The sequence below is a fragment of the Microcebus murinus genome, chromosome 7, assembly GCF_040939455.1.
Source record: "Microcebus murinus isolate Inina chromosome 7, M.murinus_Inina_mat1.0, whole genome shotgun sequence".
Lineage (NCBI taxonomy): Eukaryota > Metazoa > Chordata > Mammalia > Primates > Cheirogaleidae > Microcebus > Microcebus murinus.
In genome coordinates this window covers 73,351,841-73,378,933 of record NC_134110.1, presented here as the reverse complement: position 1 = coordinate 73,378,933, position 27,093 = coordinate 73,351,841, and the positions used below count along the sequence as shown (strand labels likewise).

At 36.0% G+C, this 27,093-nt stretch overlaps 1 protein-coding gene across 1 annotated transcript in view; it reads right to left on the bottom strand.

Moving 5' to 3' along the window:
- The window catches only part of CNGB3 (cyclic nucleotide gated channel subunit beta 3), a 145,624-nt gene extending 141,454 nt beyond the window's left edge, over positions 1-4,170 (bottom strand). The window contains exons 1-2 of the mRNA XM_076004675.1: positions 4,060-4,170; positions 208-289 (exon numbers count right to left, since the gene is read on the bottom strand). Of these exons, the coding sequence (XP_075860790.1) occupies positions 208-289; positions 4,060-4,170 (193 nt within the window). The remainder of the gene's footprint in view (positions 1-207; positions 290-4,059) is intronic.
- Positions 4,171-27,093: the final 22,923 nt, after the last annotated feature.

Sequence of the window (27,093 nt, the reverse complement as noted above, 5' to 3'; positions counted from 1 at the left end):
TTTCTCTAGAATACAAGCTCCATGTTAGCACAGACTTGGCCTATATTATGCACCACTGCATGCCCAGCCCATGGTAGGTAATAAAAAAAGGTCTACTGAATAGATGAATGAGTGATTAAATGAAGAAATAATGTTTTTGTAAACATTAAGATCTTTGAATAGTCTCGGTGCTACTTTTTAGCTTTTTTCTACAGATTGCATTCTGACCTTGCATTTTGGTGTGTGACTCTTCCACTGTGACTGGAATCATCTTGGTTTTGAGAGATTTCTTTTCACCTTTGTTTTCTTCCTTTGAGGAAAAAAAAATAGAGATTTTTTTTGTGTGTGATGAATTTACATAAAAATGAAGTTGAATGTAAAATGTAACACCACTTTCCACTCAATTATCAATCCTATCATTAATATCGACCATTTGTTTATGATGTACTAAAAGTGATGATTCTTGCACTTAAATGGACATTGTTGGCCTACTAGGAAATAATCAACCTCGGCCTTCACAGCTTTTTGGCCTCAGGAATCTTCTGTTTTTGTTGGTGTGGATGCTGTATTTCCTTTGCTCATGTTTCTCTGAATTCTAGGGAGGCCTAGCGTTGGTCCCAGTCCAGGTCTTTAGTGGTAGAACTTAAAATGGTGGAGAGAAGTCTGTTTAGTCCCTTTAGACATAGATCTCTGTCTTCTTTCCATGATTTTATTTGCTTCTACCTTATCATTTGTATGCTCATCTAAGGTTTCCTTTGAAACATAGTTGTGCCATGCTGGACATGGCCAATGTGTGTCTGAAGATGTTCCCATAGCAGAAGAATGAGACAAGATATAAGGTAAGAACACAGAAAGGTGGACTCTCAAGCTATGCACAGTCTAGGAAGGGGGAACAAACACACAAAAATGTAAGTGCAAGAAAATGTAGGTGAGGCCACAATGTCTGTAGAAGATAGAGATGGGGTGTAAACATGGAGTGATGAGTTCTCCTGGAGTAGAAGGGAAAGGAAGGAAACTATGAGAAAGGAAGTGATTATATTTTTACAAAGATGAAATTTTGGTTTTCCAGATGGACAAGACTTGGAAAACATTCCAGGAACATTGTACAGGTGTGATTGTGTATAGGTGGAGGAAGACTACAGTAGCAGTGGCTGGATGGGATAGAGTGTGAGGCAAGAAGTAGGTAGGTACAAGGAGGACATTGAGAGTATTGTGTGTTGTGATATGGAGTTTTGACATTATTTACAGGCACTGTATGTCATAGAAGCATTTTAAACTAAAAACAAATTAAATGGATGATTTCATTTAAGCCTCACAGATACCATATGTGTTAGGCAAGGCAGCTATTATTGTTATTATGCTATTCAATAGGAAATTGATTAAGTGGCTAGTCCATATGAACATAGAAAGGTATGGATCCAGGACTATTTATAAATAGTGATAAAGCCTTCTGATTTTAGTTCAGTACTTTTACATCATGCTTGATGTCATTCATAAACATTCCCATCATAGTCTTTATGTGTACACATGTAGACTTATGTGAATAGTGTCTTATTCTAGAGTAGGAGAGAGAGAGGTTGGATCAGGCTGAGTTTGCCATTCTTGCATTATTGTTTATTGATAAGTAGAAATAACCTATGACATTTTGGTTTGTGAATGAACTCTTTGGATGACACTTTAAAAAACACATTATAAATTTATTTATTCCTCCTTATTTTCTTATGACTCAAGTAATTTATTTGTACTGCAGAGGCTTATTGTTTAAATGCCATTTTAAAAGGTTATATTCTGTGGAAGAAAATAGGATTTTAACTTTCTGTCATATTTAACATTTAGCATATTTGAAACTGGAAATGAAAAAATATATTTTTCCTATAGCTCCATGCTCTTGGAAAGAACAGATGCAAATAATTCCCCAAATATGACTTTTAAGATATTATAATTTGATGCCAGTAGACTTCATGATTAATATCCACAAATTATGGCTGCAGGAATGGCATGGGGTATACCTAAGGGTTGTTCTACCTGTGCCTGGTTAAGTACTTCTCTAGTAATCCTGTTTCTGAGGGAAAGAACTCTTTAAGGAGTTTCTGCTTTTTTTGTACCTTCTCTCTAACATCCCTTTATCTTGTGGACATAGCAGCTGAAAGGGTTGATTCAACTAATATTTTTCCAGTTCTGGAAAAACTCTTCAGCTCTTGGGTGCTGAAGATAGATAAAACACGGTTCCAGTTCAGGTTTTGTCACTTGCTAGTTGTGCATGAGTGGCAAATTATAATAGGACCCATGCTGTTGTGATGATCAAACACAATTGTGCCTGAAAAGGGATTAGCACATTGCTCAACGCATAGTTACTGGTGTCAGCTATTATGTTCTTCAAGAGAATGATATAGTAGCTACATTATGTACTCTTGGTAGGCAAGAGTTAAATATGAATGTAGTGACTTTTGTGAAGCAAAACGCTGCATGACTAGGTGAAGTATCCAGCTCAATATTTGTGACATTCCATATTTTCTTAAACACATAAATAACTTTTAAAGTGTGGGGTTATTTATTTGGACAGAAGAATTGGAAAGAAATCAAGGGCACTCTCATGAAGGAAGGCTAAGCACAAACCTCTACATCTCCTTTCTACTGCAAAGATAGTCAATGTTAATCAGAAAAGGAAGGTGGGTTTTCCATGGCTAATGTTAAACAATCTCGGTGTTGTCTATCCTCTCGGCTCATTTAAACCCGAATCATTAGACCACGCTACCCTAGTCCCTGAGGCACACTCCTGCTTGTACTTGACGTCTCTCATCTGACTCTTTCAGATGGGAAAATAACTATTGCTCTAAAAATCTTTTGCAGCTCTTTTAGGTAATTCTAGCAAGTAATTCATGGAAATTGTCCTCTAGATAGTTGTAAGTAAATATGGCTTTCGTAATTATCACTTTGGACTTAAACCTGTCACAAAAACACAAATAATTAATAATGATAATCATTGACACTTGGAAAGTATCTACTATGTGTTTCTATACACTGTCTCTCATTCTCAGAACAAAGCTACAGAGCAGATATTATTATCTATATTTTACAGATGAATAGACTTAGAACTTGTGAAAATATTTGTCTAAAGTGGGGTTCCTCCACCTTGGCAGTATTTTTTTTTTTTAGACGGAGTCTCACTCTGCTGCCTGGACTAGAGTGCCATGGCATCAGCCTAGCTCACAGCAACCTCAAACTCTTGGGCTCAAGCAATCCTCCTGCCTCAGCAGGAGCTACCTCCTGAGTAGCTGGGACTATCGGCATGCTCCACCATGCCTGGCTATTTTTTTCTATATATGTTTTAGTTGTCCAGCCAATTTATTTCTGTTTTTTAGTAGAGATGGAGTCTCAATCTTGCTCAGGCTGGTCTCAAACTCCTGAGCTCAAATGATCCGCCTGCCTCGGCCTCCCTGAGTGCTAGGATTACAGGCATGAGCCACCATGCCCGGCCCACCTTGGCAGTACTAACATTTTGAAGTGGAGAATTTTGGTGTTTTAGAGGGCTGTCCTGTACGGGGTAGAGTGTTTAGCAGTATCGGTAGATTTTACCCACTTGATGCTAGTAACATCCCCATCCACAAACTGTGACAACCAAAAATGTCCCCAGATAATGCTAAATATCCAGAGTGGTAAAATTACTCCCTATTGAGAACCAATAGGCTCCCTATTGGTTTAGAGTATTTATTGTTAAAATGTGGCTTATTAAGAACAGGATGCTTGACATTCTTTGTTGAAACTAAATCATATAGTCAATTTACATTTGAGAAATGATTTCATTTTGGATGATTGTAGAAGTGAAAATCAGCAACAAGAAGTCTTTACTTGGCTTTTCAAAATTCTAATATTGTCTCCTAAATATTGCTTGTTCTGTTTTTAAACAAAGACCTACAGTATATATATAATTTAATGGAGATAAACTCCAAACAGTACACAACTCAGATGGTAACAAGTAAAAGTGCTAAGCGATCTTATATATCACAGCATTTATTAACTTCTATTGCCACACAAGAAATGATGAGAATCAAATCTTATTTAGGAATGTAAAGGACATACCTGCTTTGTGGACGGCTGAGACTGATTGCTCGGACGAGAACCTTGTTCTTTCCCATCGCTATTTCCTACAGGCGTCACCTTGTTGAATTTTATTGTCAGTGATTTAAACATCTTCTTAGACGTGGTTTTAAAAAGCTTTGTTTTTTTTTTTTTATGACTCTGTGTCCGGAGGTAGAGAAATGTACTTTGTTTTTCTTTTCATTAGTAGACAAGCCAATTAGGTGTTTAATCAGGATTTTGTTCTGGTTAATTCCTACAGGCAACTCCCTAGCTAGTCAGGGCTTTGGCTTAAAAGCAGAAAATCACTTCTGCTTGGGTGATTTGCACTCTGTTTATGAACTTTAGAGAGTCAAAATGCCCTCGTGAATAATTTAAGAGTAAAGGATTGAAGAACACTTCATAGTTGATTTGAATTGTTTTAATATGATCACATTGCCCATTGGTTTATTTGTTTTCTTTCTTTCTAATTACCCACCTACCTATATTTATCTATCTAATTTTAAGCAAAGTAATACATGTAAATGATTAAAAAATAAAACATACATGAAGGCTTGTATCATGAGGTCACTATTTTTAAGCGTCCTTCTTTTGTTCTTCTGGTGGTTGGTTTCTATATCACTGAAAAGATTGCTTATTCTACTCTGTGTGTGTGTGTGTGTGTGTGTGTGTGTGTGTGTGTGTAAATTTAGACCCCAAACCTGTGTGAAGCATAGGCACGAAATTAAGAATTGTTAAAGATAACTTTTTTCCTCTACCTAGAAGCAAGACAAACTTCCTTAATATTCTGTGCTGTTAGATGGGAATTTTAGTTCATCAAGCATGCACGTTTTTTTAAGGGGCCCTGGTTTTGTTTGGTTTTTAATGGAAATTGTGTAGTTTCAAATTAAAACCAAAGCCTTTAAGCAATAAGGCCACCCTCCACATTCCCTATACCCAGGGCAGCCTGAGTCAACTCATCCAATACATTTTGCCCTCTGTATTGGGATTTCCTTGAGATACTAGTTATCCATTTTAAAGTATGTTTGTTATAGTTAATACAGAAAAATATTTTAATTTAAGTAATATGAAGGATGAACTTTAGTTTTTTCATATTATCAAAATCACAATTCCATTATTGATTTTTTAAAATAAATTAGAAGTTTTAATTTTAGATTCAACTATTTTATCAAAAAGAAAACTTATCTAATAAATAACTTAATTGAATACATGATTTGACTTATGTGTCCCAGAAACAGAAAACTGCTTATTTTTGTTTAAAAATGGGTAGTTATCATTTTACAAGCAAAGATTTCTTTTTTGTTTTATTATTGCTTCAGAAATAATTCTGAATAAATTATCAAATATGTATGGGATCATTTTTGAGACTTCTCAAATAATCCTCTAATCCTAAAGTTGATTACATTTTGAACTTAAAATAGAGACATTAAAGCCAAATCATGAGAAGGTAAGGTGTTAACAGCAGGCCTGTGACTAATTCTCTCCTTTCTTGGGACCTTTAGATGAATAAATGATCTCACCAGACTCTTTTAAATCTGCTCATAGTATTTACCAGTGGAAACATACCAGGGAGTCCCTATTTATGAAATTTATTTAGTAGGACATTTCTGATATGTCTATATTGCTTATCATAAGTAAGCCTAGAATTTATGGATTTATATGGCAGACAGGCTAAAGAATGGGGAGAGAGGTATGTAAACTTTGTAAGGAAATATGAAATGAAGTTGTCCCCAAACTAAACCACCTTCCTCTTGTGAGAAATTATTTTGTAGACAACACTCAAAAACTTATAAATGCAAAACCAAAATGTGCTGAATATTGAAGAAAATGGATAGTTTTGGATGCTGTGTCTGATGGTGTCTACTCCTCATGATGGCCTGTATCCATCAAATCATTAATAAAGTTTGATGCTAGATAAGATCTGTGATCCTGGGTAATCTACTTTGACAATTCAACCCTTGGTATTATCACAGGTCAGAATAAATGTGATACAGATATTAATTTAAGCACCTTTAAAAATCATTAAAAATACCACTAACAATCTGATTTTGGATAGTAGAATATCATTAACATGGACATTAAAATTATAGATGAATACTTTAATTTTGTCTAAATCAGAGGATTCAAAGTTTGGAAACTAGACAAATGGAAAGAATTTTAGAATGTCAGACATGAATTTTGGGTCATTCTTTTTGACTTTAGTAAATATGTGAGCTGAGGTAAATTTCTCGCCTCAATCTAGAAATGACAGGATTGGGCAAAATAATATTTAAGTTTTCTTCTAACTGCAAATTCTGTGATTTTGTATTGTTGTTCTGCAGAAGGGCTCTCAGTCAGAAAGAAGACAACAAGGGAAGGAAGAGGGTGGCTTATTCTGGGTAAAGTAGCTCACTGGAATTTCACCTATAGTATGCTAAAGTTTTTTGTACCAAGTTGCTACAGCCATTGAAGTAGTGTATGCCAATGAGAATAAATGCAATTGTTCTTCAATACAAATATGACCACATGTCTAACTGAAACCCCTCAGACACTCTTTCTGCCTTTTGGGATAATGTCTAAACTCTTTGCCATGACATTCTGGGCCCTTTAGCATTGACCTTTGCCTAATTCTCTGGTTTCATCTGTAACCCCTATTTCTCCTCAGTTTTGGCTCCTGCCATAATAAATCATTTACTATAACTTGAGCTGCTCTGATTTTTTCTCTTCTCTAGGCATGTGTTTGCTCATATGTGCTAACCTGCCTGAAATGCTGTTCTACTTTTTGTCTATTTCGTCTAGGATGGGTATTTCTTTCTCCCACTTTTTTTCTCCTTTCCCCCACCATGGACACATGTGTATACAATTCTGTCTTTGTTGTCCCTATTGTACCTTGTGCCATGCAGAGATCTCTACTTTGTCACTTCTCATTTTATAGCCACTTCCAGATCTATTTTCCCTATTGGAGTGTGAACTCTTTCAGACAGAGACTAAGCTTTGGCCACCTTCGGATCTCCCGTGCATGGCTCAGTGCTTGGCGTATTCTAGGTATTCCATGAATGCTTGTTGAATGAATGATACGAAGATGATGCTCTAGGCTACCTGTTAGCTCTGAGTTAAGAATAAGGAGATTATTGGTGGCAGATGATGTATGTAAGAAGAAATGAAGGAAATCTTGCTGAAGGAATTCAGATGTTGTGGCTCATTGCTTTTTTATTAGTAGTCATTGCAAGCAAGACTGTCTTAGGCTGGGCTTGGGGTAGGCTAAGAGAAGCATATACAACAAATGGTATCTTAGATACCATATATGGTATATAAATGGCACAGTAATATAATATATAAAATATAAATATGATGGTAATAAAGCTATGCTAAAATAAAAAGAATTATCATCATTAGCAAACAGTACCATATTCTTGTAACTGGTGATTTGGTTTCAGTGGAGCATTAGCCATATTTTTAAATTTTATGTTAAATTTACAAATAGGCTTTAGCTTTATAGTTCTATCAGAATTATAAGCAAATGGAGTTTGTATCTAGTTTCAGGTATGAATATATTTAAATATCATTCATATAAAATTATTAAAATCAATGCTAGAGGTTCCAATAAAGTTTTCACTTAATAGGAAGCAGGTTTGAGAAATGCTATCTTTCTTTGAAGAAATCTTTAGTGATGGGATTTCAGACATTCTCTTGGGGGAGTGATTTTGGATGAAAAGGACTTTCTCAAATCACAATCTCCTCTGTTTCTGGGACGGAACATGGGTTTGGAGCTTTTTTTTCTTTCTCATAGACTCTTGGAAACAAACAAAGGCTACAAAACCAACTAAGGTTATATTTTCACCTATGTCTACCAGAAAGAAACATTTAAGCCATTCTCTGAGAACCCTCTGAATGAAATTCAAATAGTCTGAATATTATTTCAATAAGAGAAGAGTGACCACTGAGTATAAATCAAGTAACTGGTTTTCAGTAGATAACCTCAAGCAATAACTTGAAGGCAGAAAACCAGAAGTCTCCCTCCATCTCAGGTTTGGGGAGATATTTATTTTTAGGCGAAGAAAATAAACTGATAACAAATGTGAACATTAGCTGACTCATGAAAAATTCACTACACTGAATATATTATACTTAGTAAGGCAGGAAAGTAGATGATTAAATTATGAGCATTTTTTCAATTATAAGACTTTAGAGGAAAAGCATTAGGCATGTTGTCAGGTCACCTGTGAATGGGGTTTATGTCCTCATCTATAAAGTGGAAGCTAGAATAACAAGCTCTTTAGGACTTGGGGAAGATTACACAAGCTAATAAATGGCACACAAAGATTATCTGGTATAGATTAAGTGCTGCACAAATATCTTCTAATTAACTGAATAAAACAAATTGTGTTTCTGGAAGCACTAAATTTTAAAGTGGTCTATTTATTAAAGCATATAATGTTATCGAGCAGTAAATATTTGAGTTCTTATTGTGTTTTAAGCTCTCAGCTAGCTGCTGTGGGGTATACAGAATTGACCAAAATATGGTACCTGTTTGGACACACTCATGCTCTTCAGAGAGAAAAAGAAGGTGTGTAAACAGTCACATACGACTTCTATAATGGCAGTATGTGAGCAGTGTTACCTTAGCACAGAAGAGCAGGTCACTGAGTCCCTTTGTGTGAGTGGACTACAAAATGCAGAGTAAAGCTCTGAGGAGGAGCTAACGTTCATGATAAATTTTGAAGGATGAGGAAGTCTCCTGGCAGATGCGGAAAGAGAGAACATTCCAGACATCAGAGACAGCATCCAGTTAATTAAGATATTACAGTAAGTAGCAGTTTATCTGGCCAGCACAGTGCCGTTAGGAGACATGTAACAAAGATCTGTTAAACTGCTGTTGAATATTAACAACAAATATGAAATATATACACAATATTTTCTATATTATACATAAGCTGTAGACCTTATCATTTCCAAAAGAGACCAACGGCACTGATTTTTATTCTTTTAATTTTTGTAGGACTAGCAAAACACTAACATTGTATTTAAAAAATCAAAAATCCAAAGAAAAGTTCTAAATATATTTATTTTTCTTGAGTTGACGACATCAACTATTTAACGACCTTACAAAGTGAATTTACAGCAAATGATACTTAGAGGAAGTTTGCCCTCATAAAATATGTATAACGCTATTTAGAAATATTTGCCAGCATGATTTTGTGTGATTACAAATTTAGAGTATTTTGATATATTTTTTTCACCTGCAGGTGTAATGAAACTAGTTGTAATGCAACTCAGCTGACATGAAGAATTTCTAAAACTAAAGTGATTTTAAATATGGTAGTTCAGTAAGTGGAAATGCTGTCTGTTTCTTTGATTATAATATTTGTACTGCTTTTAATTTATAATTAAAATGCATGAGCAGTGAATGTAACAGATATTAAGGGTAAAAATGCCTTCAGGAAATTGTTAATAACTAGTGGCATCTGTGACTAATGAATGCTATATTGGTTTAGACTGTGACTAATAGAATAAATGTTTTGAAAAAAATCCTTATGTTAGTATTTCATAAACAGTAATCAGGTTGTGATGGATTTGTTCTGTGAATATGGATGGGGTAACTAAAGTTTCCTCATTCTTTTACCTTTTTTTACAAAGTTGATTAGCCTGTTTCAGGATTTGGTTCCAATTATGGACTACCATTGCTTGCTTATTATTTATTTATTATCATCTAGTGAACTAACTAAAAGCACTTCAGTTAATTGAATATCATGATCTACTGTTATGTAAAGAGATTAACAGTGCCATTTGCAAATAAGATTGTCTAAATACAATTAGCTTTCTAGCTAAGCTGCTTTTAACTGCATTTTTTTGTTTTCTATATTCTAAATTTATCAATGATCTGAATCTAATGTGTTAGGAATTTCTAAACTATACCAGGATATTCTTAGTTCTAATAAAAAAAATACATTCATCTCCTATTGAAAGCAGTTGTTGGTTTGTGAATAATAGCTGCTGGTTATCTCAGTAATAATAAGAGCCAATGCTTATAAAGCAAATATATTAATCCTTGGCCCAACAGGAAGAAGTGATTACTTTTCAACAATTAAATTTGCCAGTGGTAAAATTTTATCAGTCTGTTAGATATGACGGATGAATATCATATATAGCAATTTGAAAATTTTCTAAGAATGATAACTAGTTCTTTATTTAGATGTCAGAATCCATTTTATCCTTGAATTTCAGTCTTATGTTTCCTACAGTGTGCTAGATGTTTGGTTCAGAATGTCTTGTGATCACTTTATGATCAAACAACCTAAAAACACATTTACCTTCCTTACCGCCAGTCTAGCAGCTTTTCTGACTTTCTATTTTGTTCATAGCAGTCATTCTTTTAACTTTTTCCCTTATCTTTATTACATGAGCTATTTATTTGGTTCTTTGATTTGTCCTTTACAAATTTCTGCTCCTTATCTCGTCTTCTTTATACCCATTTTAACCACCATATCTAAGCCCTTAAAGAATGTTGCTCTGTTGTGATAACTTCTGAATTGGCCAGAGCAATGAATGAGGAGTCTAGATGGCCAGCCCTTGTGTGTGGGAAGCGCTAGAAGCCACTCATGATAGGTAAAGGAGAATTCAGCAGAGAACTTGTTTGAGCAATGTTTTCCATATTTTTCTGTAACATCAAGGAAATCACTGCTTTCACTGAGTACAAGTTCTGAAATTGATTTATAAATATCTCTTATGTTGAATCTCCTGATATACTTGTTAGAAATTAAAGAAAAAATAATTTTCAGGCATACCTTGGAGATATTGTAGGTTCAGTTCCAGACCACCACAATAAGGCCAATATTGTAATAAAGTGAGTCACCTGAATTTTTTGGTCCCAGTGCATATAAAAGTTATGCTTGTACTATATTATAGTCTACCAAGTGTGCAATGGCATTATGTCTAAAAAATTACACATACCTTGATTAAAATAACTTCAGTGCTTAAAAGTGCTGATGATTGTCTGAGCCTGCAGTGAGTCAACGTGTTTGTTGGTGGAGGGTCTTGCCTTGATGTTGATGGCTGCTGACTGATCAGGGTGGTGGTTGCTACAGGTTGGGGTGGCTGTGGCAATTTCTTAAAACGAGGCAAAAATGAAGTTTGGCATATTGATCAACTCTTCATTTCATAGAAGATTTCTCTATAGCATGCAATGCTGTTTGATAGCATTTTACTCATAGTAGATCTTCTTTCAAAATTGGAGTCAGTCCCCTCAAACCCTGCTGTTACTTTATCAACTACATTTATATCTAATTCTAAATCCTTTGTTGTCATTTCAACAATGTTCACAGCATCTTCACTGGGAGTAGATTCCATCCAAAGAAACCACTTTTTTTGTTCATCCATAAGAAGCAACAAAAAAAGTGGTTTTTGTTCATCCATAAGAAGCAACTCCTGATCTATTCAAGTTTTATCATGAGATTGAAGCAATTTAGCCACATCTTTACACTCCATTTCTAATTCTAGTTGTTTCATTATTTATGTCCTATCTGAAGTGTGAACTCCTCAAAGTCATCTAGGAGAGCTAGAATCGACTTCTTACAAAGTCCTGTTCATCTAGTACATCTCCATCAGAACTTTTGGGTGACTAGGTGCATTGTCAATGAGCAGTAATATTTTGAAAGGAATCTTTCTTTTTTTCTTCTGATCAGTAGGTCTCAACAGTGGGCTTCAAATATTCAGGAAACCATACTGTAAATATATATGTTGTCATCAAGGCTTTGTTGTTCCATTTATAGAGCATAGGCAGAGTAGATTTAGTATAATCCTTAAGAACCCTAGGATTTTCAGAATGTGAATGAACACTGGCTTCAATTTAAAGTCACCAGCTGCTTTAGCCCCAAATAAGAGAGTCAGCCTGTCTCTGTAAGCTTGGAAGCCAGGTATTGACTTCACTTTAGCAATGAAAGTCCAAGATGGCATCATCTTTCAATGTTTCATCTCCATTGAAAATCTGTTGTTTAGTGTAGGCACCTTCATCAATGATCTTAACTAGATATTCTGGATAACTTGATGCAGCTTCTACCGCAGCACTTGTTGCTTCACCTTGTACTTTTATGTTATGGAGAGAACTTCTTTCCTTAAACCTCATGAATTAAACTCTGTTAGCTTCCAACTTTTCTTCTTCAACTTTCTCAGCCTTCATAGAATTTTGAAGAGTTAGAGCCTTACTCTGGATTAGACTTTGGCTTAAGGGAATGCTGGGGCTGGTTTGATCTATCCAGATCACTAGCACATTATCCATATTACTAATAAGGATGTTTTGCTTTCTTATCATTTGTGTTCACTGGGGTAGCACTTTTAATTTCCTTCAAGAACTTTTCTTTTGCATTCACCACTTGCATTCACCACTTAGCTTTTGGTCCATCTCAAGTCCCTCACTAAGCTTAATCATTTCTAGCTTTTGATTTTAAGTGAGAGACATGCAACTCTTCTTTCACTTGAACATTTACAGGCCACTGTAGAGTTATTAATTGGACAATATTGTTGTGTCTCAGGGAGTAGAGAGGCCTGAGGAAAGAGAGAAAAATGGGGGAAGGGCCAGTTGGTGGAGCAGTCCCATGAACAATGTGTATCAATTGTTTGCCATCTGTGTGGGCACAGTTCGTGGTGCCCCCAAAGAATTGCAATAGTAACATCAAAGATCACTTACCACAGATTGCCATAATGGATATAATAGTAATAAAAACATTTGAAATATTGAGAGAATTACTAAAATGTGACACAGAGATACAGACTGAGTACATGCTGTTGGAAAAATGGCACCAATAGACTTGTTTGACCCAGAGTTGAGACAACATTATCTATGAAGCACAATAAAGTGAAGTGCAATAAAATAAGGTATGCATGTCTTTTGAAATAGTATAAAATTACAGAAATTTTGTAAGAACACTACAAAGAAGTTAGTATTTTCTTCATCAAGATTCTCCAGTTTGATAACATTTTACAGTTCACTGGATTTGTTCAATCTCTCTCACTGTCTCTTTATATATATATCGATTATCACCAATCTTTTCCTGAAACATCTGAGAGCAGGTTGCAAACATGATGCCCTATCATTCTCAAATATGACCATCATTCAAACCTCCAAATCAGGAAATCAACATTGATAACACTACCATGTAATCCACAGATTTTGTATAAACTGTCTGAAAAATGTCCCTTTCCCCTTTCTGGTCCAGGATCCAATACAAGATCATGTACCATCATACCTTGGTATCCACTGGGGAGTAGTTCCAGGATTGCTGTGGATACCACAATCTATGGATGCTCAAGTCCAGTATATAAAATGGTGTTGTGTCTGCATATAGCCTATGTACATTCTCCTGTGTATTTTAAATGATCTCTAGATTATTTATAATACCTAATACAATGTTAATGCTATGTAAATAATTATTATACTGTATTGTTAAAAATGTGCATTATTTTTATTGTTATTTTTTATGTTTATTTTTTCCAAATATTTTTGATCTGCTATTGATTGAATCTGCAGATGCAGAATGCACAGCTATGGAGGGCTGACTCTTGCATTTAATTGCCATGATCCTTCAGTTTCTTTCAATCTGAAATGAATCCTTTGTCTTACCAGCTATTCTTTCTATAGATGACACCATCTTTTTTTCTTTTTTTGAGATAGGGTCTTTCTCTGTTGCCCAGACTCGAGCGCAGTGGCATCATCAAAGGTCACTAAAACCTCAAATTCCTGGGCTTAAGTGAGCCTTCTGTGTTAGCCTTCTGAGTAGCTGGGACTACAGGCACATTCTACCATGCCCAGCTACTACTTCTATTTTTTGTGGAGACAGGTCTTCTTGTGTTGCGCAGGCTGATCTTGAACTCCTGATCTCAAGCGATCTTCCCAATTCAGCCTTCCAAAGTGCTAGGATTACAGGTGTGCAGCACCACGTTGGGCTTGACACCATCTGTGTTACACATCATCGTCAAATTAGTATTTCTAAAAAGTTTAACCGAGTGTCTCAGATAGTCTCAGGTCTTACACTGGCTTTCTGATCCCCACCATTTAGTTTGGAGGTCAGGAAATTCCCAAGTGGGTATAGATACATGTTTATATTAATACTGTAATACAGGTATGGACACTGTACAGGTATAGCACAAAAGATAGAACAATTTATTTATTTGTTGCATGGTGTTTTCAGAAGACTTCCGGAAGCCAATTCTTGATGGCTGAGTAGAAACTTTGTGATGAAATTATATAGGGCCAAGGGAAGGAAGTAGGGAAAAGCTCAGTTGTATGGGGGTGCTGAGGGGAGCATTCCAGGCAAGAGAAAGATGATTATAAATTGTAAGAGATTGAGCTGAATTTATATAAAACTTGGTTCATCCTCCAGAATTAGCTTTTTTTGGAGTAAATTTACTGTATTTGTTTTTTTGGTCAGATTAAGGAAAATAGCTTTAATCTCTGAATTAGTTATCTATTGCTGCATAAAAAAGTATCCTAACACTTAATGCCTCAAAAACACAGTCATTTAGTTTATCCAACAGTTCTGTGGACAAGCTGGGTTGATCTCTGGGTTCTCTCACACATTCATGGTCAGCAGGCAGGTCAGCTGGGACTGGCAGCTGTTTGATTTAGGATGCCTCTACTCACAGGCTAGTGGTTGGCAGGGTTTTGACCTGGCTTCCTGATTCTCTTTCATGTGGCCTGTCATTCTCTAGCTAGCTTGGGCTCATGGTACCAAGTGCAGCAAGAAATCAACCCTCCCCTCCCCTCCCCTCCCCTCCTCTCCCCTCCCCTCCCCTCCCCTCCCCTCCCCTCCCCTCCCCTCCCCTCCCCTCCCCTCCCCTCTCCTCTCCTCTCCTCTCCTCTCCTCTCCTCTCCTCTCCTCTCCTCTCCTCTTCTCTTCTCTTCTCTTCTCTTCTCCTCTCTCTGTCTATGTCTTTGGTGGAGGGAAGAGAGGAAAGAATAATAACAGTAGTATTTAAAGAAACATAAGAGCTATAGTTGGTCAACATTTGACAAATTTCTGGGAAATTTTCATATGTTAACATTGATCCTTACAAAACAGCCCATCAAAGAAATTATTATCATCTTTATTTTGCCAACAAGGAAAAAGACTGAGAGTGAGAGAATAGCTTATCTACAGTCACAACAAAGGAAAAGAGCCAAGATTTAAATTTTGGACTTTCCGATTCAAAACTTGTGCTCTTCTCACTATACGAGTCTCCATTTAATGAGCACTTACTATGCACCCAAACTTAAATTTTTTTTTTAACAAAAACTCAGGGAGATTGACAATTATTATTCTTTTAAAGAGGAGGTAGAGTTTTCCAAAGCCACGTGGTAAATTAATGACAGAGCCATGATTCATATCCAAGACTCTTGTACTCAAAGCCTCTGCTTTTTTCTCTTTCTATACTATAATATTTTAGTAAAGTAGCATTCTCTATTTCAACACATTATTATGCATAGAATATTCTTTAAGAAATTATTTGAATAGTCATTCAATAGATTTTCTTTCCTGTGCTAACTCCAGTCAATTGGTGGGCACTTGGTTGAGAAGGATTCTTGGGGCAGCTCGGGCTCAGATCAGCGGGATGAGGTGATGAATCAGTAATGTCTGTCTTGTGTATGGAAGGGGAGGACTTGTGGCCTCTGTGCCCAGGATTTACCATTCCTGGTATGATTATTTTAAGATAATATAAGATTACTGTTAATTAATTACATTTCTACAATTATTGGGTGTATGTATGTGTATGTGTGTTTCCAAAATGGTCTGTTAATAGAAATAAAATACTCTAGTTATAATAAAAGAACAATCTATAATAGTATACACATCTATATAATAATTCTCAGATAAAATTCTATATGAAGCCATTTTTAGTATATATCCAAGACAAAATTATTCAGTACTATTTGACCAACAGCCTTATTCATGTAGCCTGCTTCATTTCATTGCAGTATTATGTTCTGCAGAAAGATAAAAAATTATAACCTTCTGCTCTAATAATTTTCTGTCCCTCAGTCTGATTTTATGGGGCTAGATTATTTTAATAACTCTTTCTATGTCTTTAATTTAGACCTTTATTTGTACTTAAAAGACCAACTTTAATTAGTATTTCAATTGGGAAGAACATGGGAACTTGTTTTAATATGGTACTTTGGCTTTGCGAGTGTAGATAGGTTTGGGGACTAGAAGGAAGTTAGCATTAACACTGGAGAAGAGTGACAGTTCAGTACCAAAGGCCAGGTGATGCCTCCCTACACTGTTCCCCTTTGTGCCTGGAGTGAAGTTGCTTTAGTTGTACTATTAATTTCAACAATTGCTTCAAGCAAAACAAGGGGAAGGTAACTATATTTTCCACTTGGCTACTTGGTGCAAAAATAACTGGCTCTCTATGGAAAGTAGTATGAAGATACCTCAAAGAACTAAAATTCAAACTACCATTTGATCCAGCAATCCTACTACTGGGTATTTACCCAAAGGAAAAAAAGACATTATATAAAAAAGACATCCGCACTTGAACGTTTATAGCAGCAGAACTCGCAATTGCAAAGATGTGGAAACAACCCAAGTGCTCATCAATACATGAGTGGATTAATAAAATGTGGTATATGTGTACCATGGAGTTCTACTCAGCCATAAAAAAGTGGTGAACTAATACCTCTTGAATTATCCTGGTTGGAGCTGGAGATCATTCTAAGTGAAGTATCAGGAGAATGGAAAAACAAACACCACATGTAATCACTATTAAATTGGTACTAATCGATCAACATTTATGTGCACATAGGGAAGTAACATTCATCAGGTGTCAGGCAGATGGGAGGGCGGGGAGGATGGGTACATTCACACGTGACAGGTGCGGTCTGTGCTGTCCGGGGGGATGGGCATGCTTGTATCTCTGACTTGGGTGATACAAAGGTAATTTATGTAACCAAAGCATGTGTACCCCTGTAATATTCTGAAATAATTAAAAAAAAAAACAGAAAAAATAACTGGCATAGATTGTTACAAAAAAGTTGGATTTTAGGAGGAAGATTTTTATGGTTTCACTGTGGAAAAAAAGCACAGAGGGGAATTTGAGAATCAGAACACCTGGGTTATGATCCTAGTTCAATAAGTTAATGTCATTGATCTTCAGTAAATTACTTATATTTTCTTAGCCTCAATCTATCTTGTCTTCTTTAATGTAAACTGTAAAAAAATACATATATACACACACGTAATATAAATGCATGACACAAATTTTCAATGTGGCAAATGATTAGAAAGTGAACATCTATGAAGCCGCTAACAAGGTCAACAGATCAAACACTGACAGTTCCAAAGAAGACCTCACTCCAGATTTGTCCCTTCCAGATGCTCCTCTGTTCCGCACCATACCATCAAAAGTAACCACTGTCTTGACTTTTATCATTCTCCCTTTCTTACTGTTCTTTGTAGTTTGACCACCTATATATGCATTTATAAGTAATAATTTTGCTGTATTTAAACATTAGGTAAAGGGAATCATATGTTCTGTGTAACCACATAATGTTCTCTATGTCTCTATTAGGTCAAATTTGTTAATTGCGTTGTCTAAATCTCCCATATCCTTACCGATTTTTAAAAACAAGCATTAAAAATCTCCTACTGTGATTGTTGATTTGTTTATTTGTCATTGTGGGTCTGTTAATTTATGATTCCTATGTTTTGTCCTAATACCGTTAGGCGTTAGAGAGGTTAGGATTGTGTGTCTCATTGGTGGAGTAAAAATCTTTTTGTTGTATCTTTGTGTTACTACTTGTGTTTGGGCATGCTTTTCGCTTAAAACTATGTTTTGTTTGGTATTAATATTGCTTCAATAGGTTTCTTCCTTTTATTTGGAATTTGCATAGTACATATTTTTCTTTCTTATACTTCCAACTATCTGTATTGTTGTTTTCTATGCACAGTACCTACTGTAAACAGCACATACAGTAGTTGGATATTGTTTTTCTTAGCTAGCCTAACAATATTTATCTGAACCATGGAGTCCATTTTTATTTAAGGTAAAATTTCAATGTATTATGTTTAAATGTATCATTTTATTTCATACTTTTTGTTTGTTCTGCCTATTCTTTTCCTTTTTTTTTCTTCTGTTTTTTAAAAAAATAAAGAATAAATTTTAGTCTGTCTTATTATTAGTTTTAAATTATCTCAAAATACTGCATCCCCTTATTACCTAACGGGACAGACTACTCCATCTCTCCTTCATCCTTGATATACCATACACCTTCTTACTTCTTTTAATACCATTTTTTACTACTTCCTTTTTCAGTTTAAGTTTTTTCCTAATGGTTTGGATGATATCTACTTTGTTTCTATTCATTTTGCAATTGCTCCCCAAATTCCTACATTTACCTTCCACCTGTAAACTTTTATATAGAATACCTTCACTCTTCTCTGATATAAGAGACTCAATTATTCTCTCCATGATATGAATGTGATTGCTGCTTTACTCTTATCTTTTTGTTAAAACCCCATGAGACATCATTAGTATTATTATTTTATATGGCAAAGCTTTTTTTTTTTATTATTAATATCCATACATCATTTTCCATGTTTGGTCCTTCATTTCTTCCTGCTTCTTATACTTTTCATCTGCCATCATTTCTCTTTGCCTGAAGTACATTTGTTGACATTTCTTTCATTTGCTTCCAGCAAATTCTCTCATTTTTTTTCAAATATGAACATGTCTTTTTTTCACCTTCATTCTGGGAAAACATATATATTTTTTTCTAGGGATGTTCTTTGAGCAGTTTTATTATTTCAGCACATTGACAGTTATTGTCCTCTGGCTCCCAACATTGCTGTTGAGAAGTCAGCTCTCACTCCAATGTTCGTCCCTTTGAAGAGAATCCTTTGTTTCTTCTCTCTCTCTTTAAAGATCTTCTATTTCACATTGATATTCTGCAGCTTCACCATGTTGTTGCTAGATGGATATTTCTTTTTATTTATCCTGCCTGAGATTTGCAGGGCTTGCTTCTTAAATCTGTGGGTCGGTGTCTATGACAGACAGCCTCCTGGTTTGCATGCCCTTAGGCAGTCCTGGAGACATTTACCAGGGCTGGTTTGTGAAACCAGGAAAATATGGCAAGAGTCACTTCTGAGGTTAGGTCTTGGTTCCTCTGTCCATCTTACTCTTGCTCTCTCGGATCATTTTTTCTGGTCAAGTTGGCCGCCATGTTGCAGCAGTCCCCTTGAGAGGCCCATGTGATGAGGAATTGAAGCCTCCTGCCATGTGAGTGATCTTGGAAGCCGATACTGCTACCCAGTCAAGCTTTCAGATGACTGAAGCCGCAGCTGCCATCTTGCCTACAACCTCATGAAGGCCTCTGAGCCAGAACCACCCAGCTAAGCCACTTCAGTTTGCTTTCACCCAGCTTTACATTTGCACTTTGTAAAAGAATAAATGTTTGTTGTTTGAGCCACTTTATTTTAGGGTATTTATTATGCAATGATAGATAACTAATACAGTGTTTTTCATCATTTCTGGAAAATTCCCAACCGTACCCCTTCCAGTATTGTTTCTGCTCTGCTATGTTTTCTCTTTTATCTCTTTTGGTCCTTCTCATTAAAAAAAAAATCTAGGTTACCTTCCCTTTATTTTCCTTTTTTTTTGGGGGGGGTCTCTGCTCCATTCTAGGTAATTTCTTCTGACTTACTATATCTCATCAAATTTAAGACACCATTGAGTATAAGAGAAATAAACTATGACAAAATATTTTCTTAATACATTGATGTAAAATGCATACAATTTCAAAGATACTAAAATAAAAAATATTTATTTAAAAATCAATTAGATATGTCATCATTTTGTTCACAAATTCCATTTTCAACTGTGTCTTATCTGTTTTTAAATCGAATAATTCAAATTTTAACTTTATTTAATAAATTTTAGGTTTAGAAGTATAAAATTATTTTTTTTGTAAATATTGGTTACTGTTTACATTTTCCTTTTCTCTATTGATATCTTCAATTTTTTATGTTATTATTATAAACATAGTTGCTTTATAGTCGGTGTTGGAGGGTTCCCCAAGAACACCTCCAGGTTTAGTAATTTGCTAGGAAGAAGACTCAACAGAATTCATTATATAGTCATACTCATGGCTAAGACTTCTTACAGTGAAAAGATACACAGCAAAATCAGCAAAGGGGAAAAAGTGCATGGAGTAGTCTGAAAGCAAACAAGCACAAGCTTCTAAGGGTCTTCTCAGTAGAGAAACACAGGACACAATTCTCCCAGCAGGAAGATAATACATATGCTACCAGGAAATGAAATTCATTAGAGACTCAGTGCTCAAGGTTTTTATTGGGGGCTGATCATATGGGCACACTTTGCCAGGCACATACACAAACTCCAAGAAGGAAGACAGGAGTTCAGCATAAACCATAAGATTTGCACAAATAGTTTAGGCATGAAGAGCCACTCTTATTAGTGAATGGTGGAGGGCAACCTCCCAAAATCCAAGTTCCCAGATCCAAGTACCAGTCAATGGCCATCTTTGTAGTAATAAGTAGGTCTTATAGAGAATAACAGTCAAGCCTGCTATGTTAATGATGTTTTGCACATTGTCCCTATCTAAAGTCTTTGTGGATCTGCTCTTGTATGTTCTTGATTTTTGCTGCTTCTTGCCCATGGAATCTAGTCTTATGTTTATCTTTGTGGTATTCCTGGTTTTCCACATGCTAATTAGTTGTATTTGAATGATATTTTGAAGGAATAATTTGGGGCACAGGATGAAGTTACCTTCTTTTAAAAAGAATTTGTTTTTACATTTCTTCTGTCTGGACCATCTTAAACTAAATCCAAACCTTGAAGGTCTTTGAATAACTCTGGTGATTGGAATCTGAACTAAATTCTAGACATGAGCTGCTCCACTTCTGGTCCACACTTACAGCCATGTTCTTGGGTCCTTGCATATTGTGGCTCCTGCTTACCTAACTATCCTGTGGTCCCTGGGGTATGACCTTGATTCCCTAGAGAAGTCATCCAAATGAAATTTCAAATTTTCTTGGATAGATAAATGCCTCCAAGACAAAAGTCTCATCTGAGCTTGTTTACTCCTCCAGATTCCCATTTTTTCTCAACTTTGGCCTGATCATTCCCCAGGTTTTCAGTTATTTTTCAACACTTCCACGAAAGTACTTTATTAAAAATATTAACCTTGATCAACATTCCTAGTCAAATTCATTTGGTAGGGTTTGCTTGCTTATCCTTAGTTTTTCTTACATATAATGGTAGCTATAATAGCACTTTTACAATGCTGTGATGATTATGAGGTATTAATAATATGCTAACAAAAGAAAGCATTTTGCAAGCTCTTGAGACCATTTTTGATAGTGTAGACATTGCAGCAATCCCTCTTCTCCCCCAGCCATACTCTAGGCTACTTGTTAACTCAGGTTCTGTTCAGACGCATAAGAGGTTTTGCATCCTCTTCTCTCCCCAATAATAGAAGGGGGGAAAAAAGTAGGAAAATGGGGAAGATGTAGAAAAGCCTCCTGGTCTGGACCTATGGAGAGCATGTGACCATCTGTGGTTGACTTGGAGGGACAGAGTCTGCTCTGTGCAGGAGGCTCTGCTCAACTTTCGCACAAGGGCTGAGCTGTGGCCAGGGAACAAAATTTGCACAATTCCACACGTAAATTCTCTCACCTTGAGAATCCGGAGTTGATCTATATCGAGTCATAGTCAGTGTGGTTGTCATGAACTGCAGAGGTGTCTATAAGTACTTTTTGTAGGCAAAGCACATGCACAAGGGGGAGTCAGGGCAGGGGATAACTTACCAGAAGGAAGCAGGGTGAAGTACTTCTGCTGATGGTCTTGTTTATGATGTGCCACTTTTGGGACAATCAGAGGTCCATGGAAGGCACTTTGTGAGGGTCTGGGGCCCTGCTGTGACAGTAGAGGGGCCTCTTGAGCCTATTATAACAGGCCCTTTAGATAATTCTCATGCATGTTAAGGTTTGAAAACCATTTGATTTTTTTTTTTTTTTTTTTGAGACAGAGTCACACTCTGTTGTCTGGGCTAGTGTGCCGTGGCATCAGCCTCGCTCACAGCAACCTCCAACTCCTGGGCTTAAGCAATCCTCCTGCTTTAACCTCCCGAGTAGCTGGGACTACCACACCTGGCTAATTTTTTTTTTCTATTTTTAGTAGAGACAGGGGTCTCACTCTTGCTCAGGCTGGACTTGAACTCCTGACATCAAGTGATCCTCCTGTTTCAGCCTCCCAGAGTGCTAGGATTACAGGCATGAGCCACCGTGCCTGGCCAAAACCACTGATTTTAGACAATTAGCACAAATCACTTGTATATAGGAAAGTTTTATTTTGAAGTCATTGATGTTAAATATTAGATTGCTAAATAGTTTTCCTGTTTGAAAGTCAGTATTGGCATGCATAATATACCACATTATTAGATAAATTCTATCTATGTTCCTGATAAGCCCATACTGATGGATTTGGTTTAGATGAGACTTCGTAGTAAAAGGCCATATTGCATTTTTCCTCAATGAGACTCACATGGGATTTAGGAATAATTTATCATCTACCAATGGCCCAATAATATTTTGGTTAATAAACCTGAAATGCAGGAAAACAAATTAGCTTTTGATTAAGAAACTATGCATACCTCTGGGGAAGAATTCAGGAGTTAAAAAGTGGTATATAAAATATCATCTGTTACTTCCGTGACTTGTTATGTGGATTGTAGTAATTGTGTAGTTAAGGAAGAACACACTTGGGAAGCCAGCTGGTGACTTAGACAGGGTCAGAATCATTATTTGATAAGGTCATCACTTTACCGGGTTGGATTCTCAGCTCTGCAGGCCCACAAATTAATTTTTCAAGCTTGCCCTGAGGTGACATCCTCTGGGCATTGCTACCAAACCAAATCCCTAAGAGACTCATGTTTTGTCCAGAGTTCTAACTTATTAACTCATTATTTAAAATATTTAACTTTTGGCTAGACTACAATATTTGTATTGATATGAGTGAATTCTCTTTCCTCTCAGCAAAAAGACATAAAAGGATAAATTACAATCAGAAGTTTGCTTGGTGAGCATGGAGCCAGTCCAGAGGGAAAGAACTGGATGATTAAATGTCTGTTACATCTGTTCTTGCTTGGGGTGTATTTGTAAGGGGGATGGGGTTCCTCATTTCTGGGGTCAGGACATGCCCTCCCCTGCATTGTCCTGGATGCTGTCTCTTTAGAGACCCCCTTCCTGTCCTTCCTCCTATCAGTCCCTTTTTGTTAATATTTTTCTTCATAATGGAAGCATGCAGTTAATTTGATTATATGTTCTAATAGTCCTTGTCTGCTGAGGCTGTATTCTAATTTCAATGAATATGATACACACATCACCAACCTCTCCAGTCAACAATGTATAGGGTGTTTAGTAGGATTGGGAGAAGAAATGTATTGCAGCACTAAGGAAAAAAAAATTCTGCCAGTTATGATACAATGTTTTAGCACTTAGAATCTTTTGTTTATGTTTATAGAAAGAGCACTTTTAGACTTTCTTACACACAGATTTTAGAAAATCATATATCACTTCTGTCTGTACTAAAAAGGAAATAATAAGAAACATAAATTGATTAAAGTATTTCTTAAAGGTCTTCACATACAGAATCCTTCTGAATCATTTTTCAACTTAAGAGTTATTGACAAGCAGGTTTCCAACACAATATCACCATTAGTGCCATCAAAAGCATTGATGGAACTGTGTTTATTTAAAAAGTGCCCTATTGAAAACCATTTCACAAGTTTTGATGTTCATCCATTTCTGTTTGACAACTCCTTTCCCCCCTCCACCCCATTAAATTGAAGATAGCTGGAAGATAAGAGCTTCTTTTCAAAGTCGGTAGGAAGTTTCAGAGTAGTGGTGGTTCTATGCAATGTATGAATTGATCATACCAGCCTCTCCATGTTTTGAATTTAGTTTTCATTTATTTGGAGGAAATTGACAACTTATCCCACCTTCAGTTGCATTGCTTAGTGTGGAGAGGGAATTCTGTGGAGAGGTTATGTCAATAACCTGGGAGCTCATTATAAATGCAGAATCTCTGGCTCCAACTCAGGTTTACTAAATCACAATCTGCACGTTGAACATCATTCCCAGGTGACTTAAGTTAGAGAAGCATTAGCAGGCTTCACAGTTTTATCCACTCCACTTCTTAATTGCCATAATGTTCATGGTTGCTCCTGTGCAAGATCTGGGTTTGTGGTCATTTCTCCAACAATGACTATTTTAATCCTTTCCCCCACTCTATTTCTGTGTCTTTCTGCACACATGGTTACTTAGTTTTGATGAATCATAGATTATTTTTTTGAAGATATTTTAAGTGGTAATTAACATTCCTAGTACCAATAAGTGCACATAATTCAACTGAAGTGATATAATCTGAACAATATGAATAACAGTCATGATCCCTGGCTGATACTGACTGTAAAATGACATATCTTGATTTGAGTTATTGAAAGATGAACAAAATGTTTGTACTTTAGAATTAATGAAATATGCGGCAATCATTTTGTTAAATTCTAGGCTCTTTTCTACTCCTTGCTTCTTCACTCCTTTTGTCCTGCAAGAAAGGAAATGGCAATGGAGATGAAAGCTTTAATGTGGAGAAACTTGCAGACTCTGCAGAGACAGGACCAGTGAAGAGAGCAGGGAGAATACTGCAGGGTGGCAGACCAAGGCTTTGTCTTCAGAGCTAGATCTCATTTTTTGAAAATATTTATTTCTTTTAGTGTTAATCCTCAACACAGCAATAATAACTTTCCGTACTCTGTTGTAATCATAGGTCTCACTTCTCCAGAATCTATGTGGCTTTTTGGGTGGCCTTCTTAAATTGAATATTTGCATTTTCACCTACTCAATCAGGCATAGCCAGTTGCTGTTCCCATGGAGTGGCTCAGGGTGAAGGGATAGAGAAAGAAATCTGTTCAAATTAACAGATTGGCTGGAGTAAAATAGGGATATGCATTCACTCTAGTGCAGAATTGCTGTATTGCTCACTCTGTATTTTTTTCTTGGTAAATTCTCAAATGGTTTGGGATGGTTGTGTAGTCAAGGCATTAAAAAGTTGGAATATTGAGCATATGACAATTCAAATTTATCTGCATTAAAGCTTCCAGATCTTAAATGCCTCCGTATTTGATTTTCCTACAGTCATTTTTTTCTCTCTGTGCTACCAGATGCCTTGCTCATTGACCTGTAGGTCATGCATGGATGGGAAATGTATCCTTCTGAACTTTAGTATTTCAATATCTTTAGGATAATATTTATGCCGAAAAGCAACCCATATAGTATTTACTAGATTTAATTTTTGTAAATGGAATGTATAATCTTTGATAATTTTATTTTCTCCTCAGATATTTTTATATTTAGAGAAAGTGAGCAAGCAATTACTGGTGGGATGGGGGTGAAGGGGGACAAGGTCCTGTATGCCTCGGAGCTCTTACACATAAAAGAAAGAAAAAAGAATGTTTTATTTTATTAATATTTTATTTTTCCAGTAAAGAGCAAACATAAGAGACTTGTTGCTTGCATCCCTACCTTTAGTAACCTGTAGCTCCTTGGGAAGCTAAAATGTGCAGTGATATCAAAGAAATGTATTCTTTAAAGCCCTTCTGTTTTCTGCACCTTTCCAATATGTCTTTTTTCTGCATTGACACTGAGTCTCCTGTTCTTTTCCATGAATATTTAATGCTTGCTACCATAAAAATCACATTAGCTAGTTCCAAGTGGAACTTGAATATCAAATACTTTAGAGGGTAGACCTGGAATAGTAAAAAATTAAAAATAAAACAACACAACTTCAATCAGTTCATCATTATATATGAAATTCAAAATTTGAAAATAGTGTGGATGCATTGTTATTGAATTCATTAAAGAGTTATGTGGCTTTATTTGCCCAAATCATTATTCTTTTATTTGAATAAAATCTTGTCTGCTTGTCACTGGGACCCAATTTGAATGCTATTTGCTTACTTCAGTGTGTATTTTATACTACTGTATTCACTCAATTCTCTTGAAAGATGTCTGTAAATTGTGCCCATTTTATAGTTACAAGGTTATAAGACACTAGGCCTTTCTGAGATGTTGGCATAAGCCCAAGAATATACTTTTACTTCTGTTTCATCATTGTATTTTGGAACTAAATTAACATTTAAAAAAATTGATAGGTGTTTATAAAGCATAAAGTGAGTAGCTCTGCAATATGACTTTTTGAATAAATAAAATTTAAAGGGAATTCAAAGGCATGTTTAGTGCAGAAATATCTATTCTAATCTTTGAGTCAAGAATTCTTTCTCAACCCATGGTACAGGCTCCCACCCTAACAATAACATTTGTACCAAATTATACATTCAATAATTTTCAGTGATGACTTGTAGAATCCAAGCTCCAGCACCTGAGATACAGGGATGACACATAATAGGGGCTCAACAAGTATTTCTTAAATAAATAAATTATGCTAGAACGATCAGCTTGAGCAAAGGTATAGAGGTGTATATCTGGGGCAAGCTAGGGGAATGGTGGCAAAACTTGTATGATTGCCCACAGGGAGAGCAGTCATGGTGGTGATCAGGTGAGTTTGTTTGTTTGAATAAGTGTCATTGGGGCATTGTATGATAATGAAGTTATGAGCTAGGTCAGTGCCAGTGGAGTCAGAAGCATGAGACAGATAGGAGACTGTGGAATATTTAAAGAATTTTATGATTGGCTTGGTGGAGTGTGAAAGAGAGGAAGATATAAAAATGACTTTGATATTCATAAGAGAAATTTTCCAAGGGGTGGAGTTAATAATTCTGTTTACATATCACAAATTTGATATGTTACGGAGAGTTTGATTTACCATAGGCGGTGGCACAAATGCTGATGTTGGAGGCAGAAATCCTATGCTTCTTGTTTGGCTCTTCCACTTAATATTAATATATGTGTTACCCTAGGGAAATTACTACATCTCTTTAAGCCTCATTTGCTTAATTTCTAAAATAGGGATGAGGACGATTGTTTTGAACGGAATGTTTTCCTCCTCCAA